We start from the raw sequence: 13,666 nt of genomic DNA, 5'->3' as shown, positions 1-13,666 counted from the left end.
TGCCACGTGGATCCATAAACACTTGAGATAGTTACGCTGCTCTTGGCCTGTCAGGGGAGAGACAATAGTCCTGAAGGCCCCTGGGGCCCCGACTGGTTTCTTTTCTGTGCTGTGACTTTCCTCACAATGGCATCATTTCTGTGATGCCAGAGCTTAGTGCCAAGACACCAAAGGACAGGTGTCGTGCACCCTGATAATGGAGGTTGCCCAGCTCCATGTTCTACTCGGTTAGACTGTTGTCTTTTACTCTTTTCTGTTCTCCTGTCAGTGAGCTGTTGCTGTGTAACAAGCAGTCCCAAAACTCAGTGCCTTATTATTCTTCTGTATCTGGATTTTGGCTGGGGTCAGCTGTGTTCAGCTGGCTCAGCTAGACGTGGGTCTGCTCCATGGATCTCTCTTCCTATTCCTGGGGCCAGCAGGCTGGCAAGGCGTGTCCTTCTTGTGATGACGGCAGGAGTGCAAGAGGTAGAAATACACCAGGCTTCCAGCTGCCTAGGCTGGGGACATGCATTGTATCATCACTGCTACCTTCTATCACTCAAGTCGCAAAGCCAGTCAGACTCAAGGATGGGGAAAGAGATGCCACCTTTTGGTGGGAGGAGAGACCAAGAATCTGCAGCCCCGGTGAGGTTGTGGCTGATTTTAATCTAGCACAGCATCCTTCTCATGAGAACTGCAGATCCGCATGCATAGGATGTGGATACAGAGGGAGCGATGTATGGGACCATGAAATGGGGCTGGGGGGGCACCCCCGTTCCTCCGGTGTCGGTGACCTGTGTGTCTAGCCTGCCGTTGGCGGTGTATTTGGATTCTTCCAGCCAGACCCAGAACTTTCCCACCTCTGATGCACTAGAGTCCCCTTCAGATCAATCTCACCCATTTCACGCATCAAGAAATGGAGTCTCAGAGTTTAGGGTTACTTGCTGCGACTTGTGCGATGAGTTCATGAGCAAAGCTGAGCTGAGATCGAGGCCAAGTCCGGGGGTCCCAAAGTATATCCCCTCTGCTGGAGCCAAACTCCCAGAGCGGCATGCACGGGGTTATCACTTCCTGAGGGTAACCCGTTGTCCGTGGGACACGATTAGCTATTCCTGTCTGTGATGACCCATCGCAAGCCCCATCCCTACAGGGCACCGGGTAGAATCTGGGAGCCTCATCTGGGCTCCAGGAATAGATCCCCCAGGATGTGTGGATGGGGATGTGTAAGGACATGGTGGGGGGCAAGTCATACCTGACCCTGCAGCATTAGCGGCCCCATGCATACCACAGCCAGGGGACACCACACGTCCTCCCAGGGACTCAGGGAGTTAAAGACTGTCTTGTTGTGCCCTGCCCCAGGCCCGAGTCTCTCCAGAGGCCTGGGGTTTAGGTCCCTTCTGCTCTGTCCTCTGACACCTGGGTGTGCTGGTGGGGCAGGAGCTGGGCTTGGCATGGATTGTAAACCCGGGAGGACCAGGTGTGGACCTGTTCGAGGGCGTGGACTACAGGATGTCACGTGACCAAGCCTGCCTCTGGCTGCAGCCAGTGGTGGAGCTGATGTGATCCCGTCCCCTGTGGGCTCCACAAATCTGGCCACCCACCCCACTCACTCCCACCCCCGCCAAGCCCCACCTCAACCCTACTCGGGGTCTCTCACGGGTCCCTCCCAGGTTGTCATTCCTTCATGTGACATGAGGTGTCTCGAGGACAATAAATCCTGTCCCCCGCCCCACAGAAGTCACAATCTAACGGGAGAGTCAGACATAGACAAGACTCACGCACACGGTAAATTAATCGCGGTGCATGGTGGCAACGTAACCCAGCCAGGGGTGCGATGGGGGGCAGGGCAGCCTTCTCTGGGGGGAGGGGGCTTGGGGCAGACTGGAGTGATGGGGGGTGGGGCTGCGGAGCCAGACCCTGGTTCCATCCTTCGCTGTGTGACCGTGAGCAAGTTCCTTCACCTCTCTGAGCCTTGGTTCTGTGAGAATGGGGTCACACACCTTCGTGGGGCTGTTGTGCAGAGTACCGGAGAACGCTCACTGGGGTCAGTGATGCCCGCCGTGCGTACATAACCGCTCGTTTAAAAAGAAAAGGTGGGCTTAAGAGACAAGGTGGAGGAAGTCTGCTCCAGGCAGGGGGAACAGCACGTGCAAGTGTTGTCAGGAGTAAAGTGGCTGTGACATGAGGGGCTGAGGGGAGCTTTGGGCCAGAGGGGGAGCCCGAGGAGGGGCGGAGGGCTGAAGCCGGGACAGCAGAGCACGCTAGGGGGCGGACAGGGCCCGGAGAGGGATCAGGGCCCATGACAGAGGGCCCTATCTGCCAGGCTGGGGAGACAGACGTGCTCCTGGGGGCAGGGAAGTCGTGGGAGAGGTGGGGACTGGATGGCGGGGGGTCTTGAAGGGTAGACGCCGGCAAAGGCAGCAGGGGCCGTGAGAGCCTCTTTCTAGCAACAACGAAGGCCACAGATGACAAGGACTTGGATGGTCCTTGAGAGGCGGTGCATTGGCACGGGATCGGTGGGACGGAAGGGCCCTCACGTCTGAGTGGCCGTGGAGGCCTAGAGCACAGCAGGGCCACTCAGCCTCTGGGATGACCGGGCACCAGGGGACCCCTTCTGGGAATAACTTAAAAGTGCATCAAACAGGGGCATCTGGGTACCTCAGTCGGTTAAGCATCTGACTCTTGATTTCAGCTCACTCAGGTCATGATCTCCCAGTTCACGAGATCGAGCCCCACATCAGACTCTGCACTGACAGCATGGAGCCTACTTGAGATTCTCTATCTCTGCCCCTCCCCTACTCATGTGCAAGCTCTCTCATTCTCTCTCCCTCTCTGCCCCTCCCCTACTCATGTGCACGCTCGCTCTCTCTCTCTCTCTCTCTCTCTCAAAATAAAAAAAATAAACATTTTTTAAAAAGTGTGGGGGCACCTGGGAGGCTTAGTCAGTTAAGCCCCCAATTTCAGCTCAAGTCATGATCTCACAGTTTGTGGGTTTGAGCCCCGTGTCGGGCTCTGTGCTGACAGCTCAGAGCCTGGAGCCTGTTTCAGATTCTGTGTCTCCCTCTCTCTCTGCCCCTCTCCCACTTGCTCTCTCTCTCTCTCAAAAATAAAAATAAAAAAAAAAAAAAGTGCATCAAACAAAGCACATAGGGCTACAAAGAAACCAATGACGTTGAGATACTATCAATATAGTATCTCAAAATATCAAATCAAATTAAACATTAAATCAGAGTATTACCAGAGTATGGCACAAATTGCAACCTCAGAACGAATCTGCGTGCTTCTCTATCAATGCATTAAATGGCGAGACGGGGCGGTGGGCTGGATGACGACAGGTGATTTCAAACTGCTAGGAAGCAGACAACATCGCAGGCCGCCCGGACCCACTGAGGCAGGATACGGAGACACCTGGGGCTCTGCTATTGACCAAGCCACAGTCCGCTGCTTGTACAACTCGGGGCCAGCCTCTACAGAGGGTGGAAGCGAAAGCCAAATCTCAGTTGGCCATCAGTGAAATAAAAGATGCATCTTTCTTATCCGAGCCTGGGGAGCCCCCAGACCCCATCCCTGGGTCCCCTGGTCCCCACGTTAGGAGCTCTGGGTGGTGTTGGGAGCAGGGCTCCCAGCGAGCCTGCCGGCACCTGGATTCCAGCCCATGCTCTGGGTGAGCCAGGGAAGCTTCTGGACAGCTTGCGCCTGACTGTCCCCACCTGTAGTGATCATGACAGCACACGGGGCTCTCGTGAGGCCTAACTGCCTCTGAGACTTGGGGGCACGGGGCCGCGCCTGGCACTTCAGGGACGTCGCTGGGTGGGACGAGCAGAATGTGGGTCCTTTCCCGGGCTGGCGGTGTCAGCGTCCTGCGGCTGCCGTAGCACCACGCCACAAACGGCGGGGCTTAACGCGGATGTCCTTCTGGCCGTTCTGGAGGCTGGAGGGCTGAGATCGAGGTCTCTGCAGCTGTGCTCCCTCCTACGGCTCTGGGGGAGGATCTTTCCTCGCCCCGTCCAGCTGCTGGTGGCTCCGGGCCTTGGCGTGTGGTGGCCCCCATCTTCCTGTGGCTCCACTCTGTGTCTTCTCTCTTTCTAAGGACACTTGTCATTGAATTTAGGGCCCAGCCTGATCCACACTCTCTCTTCTTGAGATCCTTAACTTAATCACACTCACAAAGGCTCTTTTTTTTCCGAATAAGGTCACAGTTGCAGGTTACGAGGGGGCATCTCTTTGAGGGGATGGAACCAGGGTCGGCGGGGAGGAAACCAGAGGGACCCCAGAGCTCTGAGTTGGGTTCCCCCCATGGGCAGGTGATGCCAGCCTTGGAGGCAGCCAGGACCCCTCACATGGGTCCAGAGCTCTGGGGAGCATCTCACTGGAGCACTTGGATTTCATGGGCCTGTGGGGTGGCAGTTTTGGTACCAAGAGTGGAAAAGATTCCCTGGGGACCCAGGAGGTGCGAGGAGAAAAGGGCTGAGAAGGAAGCCGTCATGGGAGAGGGGTCTGCCTCTGAGGGGTCAGTAGAATCTCCCCCAGACACCCTGCAAAGGAGCAGTTGGGGAGGTCAGAGCAGAGCCCAGAGGACCGTATGTCCACAAAGGCAAACAAGGAGGAAGGTTCTGGAAGGAGTAGGTCACACCGCAGAGAAGTTTGCAAATGTCCACCAGTTCTGGCCACAGTGAGGTCAGAGGACCCTCTGAAGGGCCATTTTCAGGCGTCCCTGGGTGGAGGCGGTCCCGACCTGAGGAAATGGTGGGGGGCGAGGCAGGGAGCCCCTCTCTTACCGTCCATGAGGCCTCTTCCTCTCCCTTTCCATTCTCAGTCCGATCCCTTATCAGGCCTTCAACATCCCCCCTCAGTCCGTTTCAACCTCATTCCACCAGATGGGAATGCGCAGGGGCAGGGTGGGGGACACAGGGGCACAGACTGCCCGCCAGGGCCCCGCGTGTTCACTGAGCAGCTTAGGAAGCCGGGCCTGGAGCTCACAGCCCCACCGTGAGGATCACAGGCGGGGGCGCTGAGGCTGGAGGAGGTGAGGGCGCGTGGGAGCCGGGCGTCCGCAGTGTCCAGGGTGGGGGGCAGCGCCGAGCTGTGGGGCACACGCACCCCAGGGAGAAAAGGCCCAAGGCGGTCAGAGCTGGAGCGCCGGCTCGGCAAACGGGAAGCACGACAGGCCTTTAAGGAAAAGAGACACAGGGACTCATGCATTTGCAGGTCATGTGTGCAGGGTGGGGAACAGCCGTTTTGTCACTGGGGGTCACAGCCATAGAAGGATTTGGGGGTCGGGGAGAACGCCACTTTTGTCCCAGGAATCGCTCAGGGTTTCCTTTGGTTTGGGAACTACAGCTCCACAGGGTGGCCCTGGGGGTTGGTCTTACGCTTGGCTTTTCGTTTGTTCCCTCAGGGGACGCAGTGCAGCCCCACCCCACCGTGACAGGCCCCACATGCCCCTCTCCCCAGGGCCGAAGCTGAGGTCCTCACAAAAACCCTCTTGATAAAACACGGGGGCAGAAGCCAGAGAAGAGAGCGTGGACCAGTGACCTAGACGTGAAGGCACGGAGAGGACCGTGGGGAAATCGGGCAGGAGCGGGAGTGAGAGCCCGGGGGGCAGGAGGCTTCCTTCGTCAGTTGGAGCAGGTTGAGCAAGTGGAAAGGCCGATGGGCCTGATGCAGGGCTGGGGAGAGGGGCTGCGCAGGAGCAGTGGCCGAGTCTGTGTAGGAGCCCTTCCCCCAGCAGGATGGAGGGTCACTCTCAGAGGGGGTGGCCCCAGAAAGAATGGGGACTCGGGGATCCCAGGCCCTGATGAGGGGGTGTGAGGAATGGGGGGGATGTGGTATTCTGGAAACAGAGCCCCCCATCCTTTCTCAAATTGTCTCCCAAAATGGCAGCCAAGTGTCTCTTTCTCTCTCACACACACACACACACACACACACACACTCACACACACACACACAATAGGGGGGCCTTCTGTGGGCATTTGCAGGCCCCCAATAGCCTAATAGTGAGGCTCACACTCACTGCAGGAAACCCCTTCTCAAGGCAAACTTTGGACCAAGTGTCACCGGCATGTGCAGAGGGAAGGAGGGACAAACGGAGTGTCCGGGATGCTGAGCTGGCCATCCGCGCGGCCGCAGCCCACAAGGTGTGCCCAGAGTCTTCCCAGAGGGAGGAGGGGCAGAAATCCCCACGTGTCTGGCGTCCTGCAATTGCCGCCCCAAACCCACTCCTCCCCTATGGGCAAACTGCCCTGCCAGCTGAGTGAGCTGTGGCAGCATGGGGACACCTGGTGACTTTTGCTGGGCCGGTCCTCCCAGGCCCAGCTGCCTCGTATGTATTTACTTGTATTACGTCATGGATGCCAAACAATGCTGATCGGTGTATCATTCCCCATTTTACAGATGAGGAAACTGAGGCCTGAGGAAGCAGAGTAAAATGTCCAAAGCCACATTCGCCTCAAGCAGTTGTGGCTGCAGGGCCCAGGCTTAAAATCATGCCTTCCTGCCCTCAGCTACATCCGGCTGAGGCAGTGGAGTCTGGATTCTTGCACAGCCCTTGCCAGGGCCACAAAGGCCCCTTTGCTCTACCTCTAAGTGACAAGTTATCATGTTAAGGTCCCTTAACTCTGTCCCTAACAGACAAGTTATAATGTTGACCGGCTGGCCAGCCTCAACCTGAGCTGGGGACAGCAGCAGTCTGGGGGAAATTCTATTTTTAGATAAGACAGGGCTTTGAAGACAGTAAAACGAAACAAAACAAAAACAAAACGCAGCTTGCAAATAAACTGTCCTTGGGCTAGGGCCAGCCTAGCTCCCAAGCAGCCAGAAGCTTTGAGTGGTGCCTCCTGGTGGCGGTTTCTGGGAACTGCACCTCCAGGGGCTGTATCCCCAGGGCTCGATTTTCAGACAAGGACAGAGAATGCATCCCTTTTTCTCACAAAAACTTTTGATTGTGTCCCTTTGCTGCTGGGGGGGGGGGGGGGGGGGCAGACAGAGAAGCACGGGGCAAGGCCTCTCTGTCTTGCAGGGTCCCGGTCACTGAGGGCTGACAGAAGGCCACTTCTGAGGTCGTGGACCCAAGTGATCTTGGAGACTGAACGAAGAGCAGAGAAGTGCACACTCCCCACCTCCAGCCCCCAGGAGAGTCTGGGCGCTCACCGCTGCCAGACCTAGTGCAGGGCCCACTCGGGTGGCACACAAAGCAGCGGGGACAGCTTTCCCGTTAGCAGCCCCGCCAGCTGCTGGAACTCTATGACTTCCCTGTCCTCCTGGTGCGCCTTGTACACGGTTCTTTGGACACGCGGACCACTAGAGCAGCTTCGAGCTGTTTTGTGTTTTGAATAGACGGCACACACAAATCACCTGAGAGAAAAGGAAGAAGGTGTGGGGGAAGTCTTCAAGGTGTGGGAAGAGACACAGAGAGAGAGAGACAGAACACGAGCAGGCAAGGGGCAGAGGGAGAGGGAGACACAGAATACGAAGCAGGCTCCAGGCTCCCAGCTCTCAGCACAGAGCCAGATGCGGGCCTTGAACTTACCAACCGCGAGACCATGACCTGAGCTGAAGTGGGACACTTAACAGACTGAGCCACCCAGGCGCCCCGGGGACATCTGTACTTTTAACCTGCCCTCCTCGTCCTGGTCCAGGAACTCTGCAGAGCATGTACTAGGGGCAATCACCAGGCAGGAACTAGGTCCACTGGCCGCAGGAAGCAGCAGATCGCTGGTCTGGGCAGAGGGACGAGGAGCAGCTGGGACCAGCCCTTCAGGAGCACTGTCACCGTTTGGTTGTTTACTGCAGCACCCAAAAGCCACTGAAAACATAGTGGCCTCCAAAGAACCGCTTTATCATCTTGTGTGGTTCCGTGGGTTACTGGGCTCAGCTGGGCAGGTCTGGTGTCTGCTTGGGGTCTCCTTGTAGCCACAGGCAGGTGGCGCTGGGCTCTGAATCTGGGACGTCCGGGCCTCGCTCCTCCCCGCGGTCCCCTCTTCCCGTGACTTCTCCAAGGGGCGCCTCCACGTGGCCCCTCCAGCTGACCTTCTCGAGGGGTGGCTCAGCGCTCCCAAGAGAGCAGAAGCAGGGGCTGCGGGCCTTCGGAGGGCGCAGAGCGGGGCTGGCGCCGATGGCCTCTGCCGTCTGAGGTTTCAGGGAGGCCCAGCCCGGCCCTGATTTGAAGGGCAGGCTGTGGGGAGGTGGTTCTCTGGGGACCATCTGTGTGCACTTGCTGCCAGGTCTGGGTGTTAGAATTTGTGCTGAGAACATCTGAAATACGCAGATGTTTGGACTCCCTCCTTGAACCTACATGGTGGTGCATCTGTGCTTAGCAATCTGGTAGCCGGGCACCCGTCCCTGATGCGGAGGCTGCCGGCCTCTCCCCTGCTAAGCCAGCTGTACGAGGTCATCTTACTCCAGAGGCGAGCAGGAGCAGATAGGCAGACGGAAAGACCTGGGGGTTGGGACGTGTGGATGGCCGGCCTGTTCTGCCCGAGGCCCTGTGACCTCCCTTGGTTCCTCTTTCCTCTTCGGGCCTCAGTCTCCAGATCTGTAGCACTGGCACACGGTGAGCCACACTGGGGGTTCTCTGCATCCCCCTCCTCCGTGGCTTCTCTGAGCTCTGGGCAGGGGACAGAAGGCCAGCACCGCCCACCCAGAGCTCCCATTCTCCCTCTGTAAATGTCAGGTGGCACCTGCCAGCTGTTACTGTATAAAAATCGTGACTCTGAGGAGTGTGTGCAAGGAAGAGGGCAGTGCCCTTCCCGCTGCCTGTGTGTGGCCAGCCCGGAGCACTGGCCTGGAGCCCGTCAGACCCGCCCCCAGTAGCAGCTGCGACTGTGGACAGTGTGACTTTGAATCTCAGTTTTGTCACCTGCAAAGTGGGGTGTAAAACGGTGCAGTCATGGTGGAAAACGTCCGGTTTTTCCTCAAAAAGTTAAACGTAGAGTTACCCTCTGACCCAGAAATTCCATGCCTAGGTGTATACACCCCAGAAAACTGAAAACGTGCGTCCAGACGCACACTTGGGCACAAATGTTCACAGCAGCATTATTCGCAACAGCAAAAGGTTATGATAACGACCCAAAGGCCCATCGGCAGCTGGACGGATAAACAAACTGTGGGGTGACGGTACAATGGAACATTGTTCAGCCACAGAAAGGAGGGAAGTCCCAACACACGACAATGACGATCGGCCTTGAAAACACGCTCAGCGAGAGAAGCCAGACGCAACGGGCCACACATTGTGTGACTCCATTCGTATGAAGTGTCCAGAATAGACACATCCGCAGAGTCGGAGTGCAGCTTAGTGGTGCCAGGGGCTGGGGCAAGGGAGGTGGGGGGTGACTGCTAGGGAGTACGCGGGTGACAGAAATGTCTTCAGATCAGACAGTGGTGATGGTGGCACGACCTTGTGAATATACTAAAACCCACAGTTGCCCGCTTTAGAATGGTGAATTTGATGGCATATGAGTTATATCTCAATATCCAAAGGTGGGGTGATCAGTCCTCGTTCAGATTACAGAGACACTGCCCGAAGCACCTGCATATGGTAAGGGCTCGGTGGGGGGCCCACACCATGCGTATATTACACACACACATACTGACTCTGGCTCATCTGTCCTTTTCTACCTGGGGCCTACGGAGCACCCCAATTCCAGGAGCCAGGAGAAATTTCAAGGGGAGAGCTTCGGCTCAGGGCTGCCTTCCTCTGGCACCCAAACCAGAGGCTCAAGGCCCTGGGAAGAAAAGTGACCACCCCAGCTCCCCAGGACTCTCCTGGTTTGCTAGCCCAGATTCATCAGCAACTGCGCCCGGCTCACTCTCAAAGTATGCTTCCCCAGGACGGCCCCCTCTTACAGGAGGGCCCAGGTCAAGACAGAGACATCTTCCCGGGACTATAGTCTGTCCATTTTTCCATCCACCGCTGGTAGTGTCCCGATCCACATCCTGTAGCAAGAGCAGGCGTAAAAAGGGCAAGCTCCAGAGGTGTCCAGCTCTGAGGTCTTGGAAGAAGTTGCCACCAGCCTGGGGTGGAGGGGGGCTGATTTCTTCCGGAGTCCAGAAAAGGGTCCACACGAGCCAAGCTTCAGGGCGAGTAAGGGAACCAGCTTCTCCAGGAGCCAGACAGGTCCACAACACGCCAAGGACCAGGGGCCGGGGGCTCGGCCCTCCAAGGGGGCACGGGGATGGCCACGTGGCTTGCTTGGGTCTAATGAGGGAAAAGAAAGATGGTAGGACAAGGGGGATGCTAGCCCGAGGAGGGGACACTTCAGGGAAGGGCCCTGGGCGGTGAAGGGCCCCTCCTGATCTCGGGGCCTCATGGCTGTCTTGCAACCCCCCCGGCCCCAGGGCTGAAGCTGAGCGCCGACCAGCTGGCCCTGGTCTACAGCACACTGGGGCTCTGCCTCTGTGCCATCATCTGCTGCTTCCTCCTGGCCGTGGCCTGCTTCCTCAAGAGGAGAGGGGACCAGTTCTCCTGCCAGCCCTCACCGGCACCGTGTCAGACCCAGGCCAAGTCCTCCAAGGGTGAGTGTGAAACGGGCACTTGCACCGCATGTGGGGCCAGCTGCGGGAGGTCCCTCTGTCCCCGCACTGGCCCTGCTTCCTAACGGGAAGCATCTTTTCGGTCTTGGTGAAATCAGGTTCCACATGGAGACAACAGATGGGGCGCCCGAGGAAGGGTGGGGGTGCGGCGATGGCCATCGGGTTGGCAGGGGCGCAGGGCTGCCGGGGCGCTCCCCGAGGGGTTCCTACACAGGCTTCCCCAAGCAGAAGGGGAGCTGGTGCCGGGAGAGGGGGGCTGCCTCTGCGGCGGGGGCGGGGGAACTCGACCGCCCGGCCGCGTGTCCCCTCCGTCCGTGCAGGGCGGTAGAGAAAGGGTCAGGGCCAAGGCCAACGCCATCGCCCTCTCACCTTCCGTCAGATCACTGGATGGAAGCTGGAAGCGCGGAGGGCGCGTTGCCAGAGCCGGTGGAGACGTGCAGCTTCTGCTTCCCGGAGCGCAGGCAGCCCACCCAGGAGAGCGCGGGCGGGCCCGGGACCCCCGGCGCCGCGCGCTCTGGGAGGTGGGGGCGCCTCAGCCGGACCGCGATCGGACAGCCGTGCGCGCGCGCCCCGCAAGGCGGCCTTGAGGTCCTGTGCGCTCCTGCGGAGGAGGGAGGCCCGACCTCGTGAAATGGGGGCAGGGTGAGACCGGGAGAGAGATGGGGGTAGGGGAGAGAGGCGGAGGAGGGGGGGAGACAGGTGGAGGAAGGGGCAGAGAGGTGAAGGCACGGGAAAGGAGGCCGAGGAGGGGGGAGAGGTGGGGAGGAGAGAAGACAAAGGGGGAGAAAAGAGCTGAAGGGAGGGAGGTGCGAGGGAGGGAGGCCTGTCACCAACTTTATCCACGTCTCCACTGTAGGTCGCCATCACCTAAACACCTGCAGTGAAGTCATACCTACCTGCTGGCCACAACCCCCAAGAGCCCTTCTTTAGAAATAAAACCCTCCCCGGCTGCCCGCTCCTCCCTTTCTCTGGTTTTCGTCGTGTCTCCCCCGTGATGACTCTGGACGTCCCACCCTTCCCGCTGCCACCACAAGGGGTCCGCCTGGTTTCTGAGACCCTGCAAGCTGATGGTCTCACCAGGCTCACGACCGAGCTCGTTGACCTGTGCTGGGTGGGAAGCGGGTGGGGGGGGGGGGTACACGCTGGGACTGTGTTGTGCCTTTTCGTTCAAGAGGGGAAGCCAGAGAGAGGGGAAGGCTAAATGGCCTGAAGGAGGCGTGCCTCCCACCAGAGGCCTGGGCTCTTTACATTTGTTTTATTAAACAAATTCCCCACCACCGTGCCTCCTTAGGCACAGCAAAGCACAGTGCAGTGTGTGTGTGTGTGTGTGTGTGTGTGTGTGTGTGTGTGTGTGTGGTGGGGAAGGCACAGGCTGAGCCCAGTGCCGAGCTGCTCTGAAAGCCCCAGGCTAATCGCCCGGACGTCAGCAGGAGCGTTCTCGTTGGCACCCACCTTTGGCCACCAAGCTGCACTGTTCGTGGCTTAATATTCTTCTTTACATCAACTCACCTTTTCTTCTAGACCGGCTCTGACCTCACGCTGCATTTCCTGCATTCTGACTGATAATAAGCAATAATACCTGAACATCCACAAGTGTTAGATGTTACCTAGAAGTAAAACCTTGGATCTCGAGGAAATTCTGCCAGGGTCCCGCAAGACGCGCAAACATGTCTAATAAATTTTAACCTGATACACGAGCGCCGTCTTGCCTTACGGGTAGCACGTGATGCTGAACGTCACATGATCACACCTGAGCCAACGGTTCTTGGAATTCGCCCTGATATGCAAATGCTTTGGGTACACGCGTGTTTCCGGAATGAGTTATGCTCGCAAACCAAGGTTTTACTGTATTTTATATGTTGAGTAGCATCGAAACCCGCATTTTAGTCGCATTTAAAAGGCATAACTGTTCTTAGAAGCATTTGCCCAGTAAGACAAATACATGGTTCTGTAAATCAAAGTAATTCACCCTGTGCCACCCCAAATTACCTGGCACAACTGTGAGGTTCACATAACACGCTTTGGGAGGTGTAGACGGGAAGCCTGATGCTTCCCCCAATGCGCTACAGGCCGTATCCGCTTCCCAGGGCTCTTCGAACAAAGTAGGACGCGCTGGGTGGTGTCCCCCACTTCTTGAGGTGTGACATCTGCCGTCAAGGTGTCTGCTTCCTTCTGAGAGTCCTCCGGAGGCCCGTGAGGGAAGGGCCCTCTGTTCGGCCCGCGCTCCCCCATGTGTGTCTGTGTCCACATTCTTTCCTTTTTATGAGGACACCAGTCCTACGGGATCGGGACCCGCCCTCACGTCTCATTCAACTTGATCACCTCTGTTAAGACCCTAGCTCCAAACAAGGTCACATTCTGGGGACCTGGGGTTTAGGGCTTCAACACATGAATTTGGGGGACACAATTCAGCCCATCACCCAGGCCCTCCCCAAATCCACCTCCGCTTCATATCCCTTGACAGGCAAGTTGACTTCTAATTTTTTTAAGACATTCTTAGAAAATTAAAAATTTTAATTTTTAACAATTTAACGTTTTAAATTTTAACTTAAAATTTAATTTAATGTTTAATGTTTAATTGTTTTAATGTTTATTTATTTTTGAGAGAGAGAGAGAGAGAGCATGAGCAGGGGTGGGACAGAGAGAGAGGGAGACCCAGAATCCGAACAGGCTCCAGGCTCTGAGCTGTCAGCACAGAACCCAACCTGGGGCTCAAACCCACAAACCGTGGGATCGTGACCTGAGCTGAAGTCGGACAGTTCACCGTCTGAGCCACCCAGGCGCCCGTGTTCGATCAACCCTTCAAACACCACTATTTTTGCTTTAGAAAGCTTTCAGAGTGATTAAAAAGAAGAAAAACGAGGGACATCTGGGTGGCTCAGTCTTCCGACTTGGCTCAGCTCATGATTTCATGGTTTGTGAGTCTGAGCCCTGAATTGGGTTCTCTGCTGTCAGGGCAGGGCCCACGTTGGGTCCTCTGTCCCCCTGTCTCTCTGTGCCCTTCTCCTGCTCGCATGCTCTCTGTCTCTCTCTCTCTCTCTCTCTCTGTCTCTCTGTCTGTCTCTCTCTAAAAAGTAAACGTTTTCTACAAATAAGAAAAACAATGCCCTTTATATTTACCTTACTCTCTGGAAATCCTCACTGTTTGGTGTAGATC

General features: G+C 57.0%; 1 protein-coding gene across 1 annotated transcript in view; it reads left to right on the top strand.

The window, feature by feature from the left end:
* The window catches only part of TNFRSF13B (TNF receptor superfamily member 13B), a 36,733-nt gene extending 24,526 nt beyond the window's left edge, over positions 1-12,207 (top strand). The window contains exons 4-6 of the mRNA XM_019413233.2: positions 10,315-10,491; positions 10,889-11,151; positions 11,366-12,207. Coding sequence (XP_019268778.1) covers positions 10,315-10,491; positions 10,889-11,139 — 428 coding nt within the window. The 3' untranslated portion in view covers positions 11,140-11,151; positions 11,366-12,207. The remainder of the gene's footprint in view (positions 1-10,314; positions 10,492-10,888; positions 11,152-11,365) is intronic.
* Positions 12,208-13,666: the final 1,459 nt, after the last annotated feature.

The sequence above is a fragment of the Panthera pardus genome, unplaced genomic scaffold, assembly GCF_024362965.1.
Source record: "Panthera pardus isolate Hobbes unplaced genomic scaffold, ASM2436296v1 HiC_scaffold_3, whole genome shotgun sequence".
NCBI classification, from domain to species: Eukaryota; Metazoa; Chordata; class Mammalia; order Carnivora; family Felidae; genus Panthera; species Panthera pardus.
This window is presented reverse-complemented; position numbering and strand designations above follow the sequence as displayed.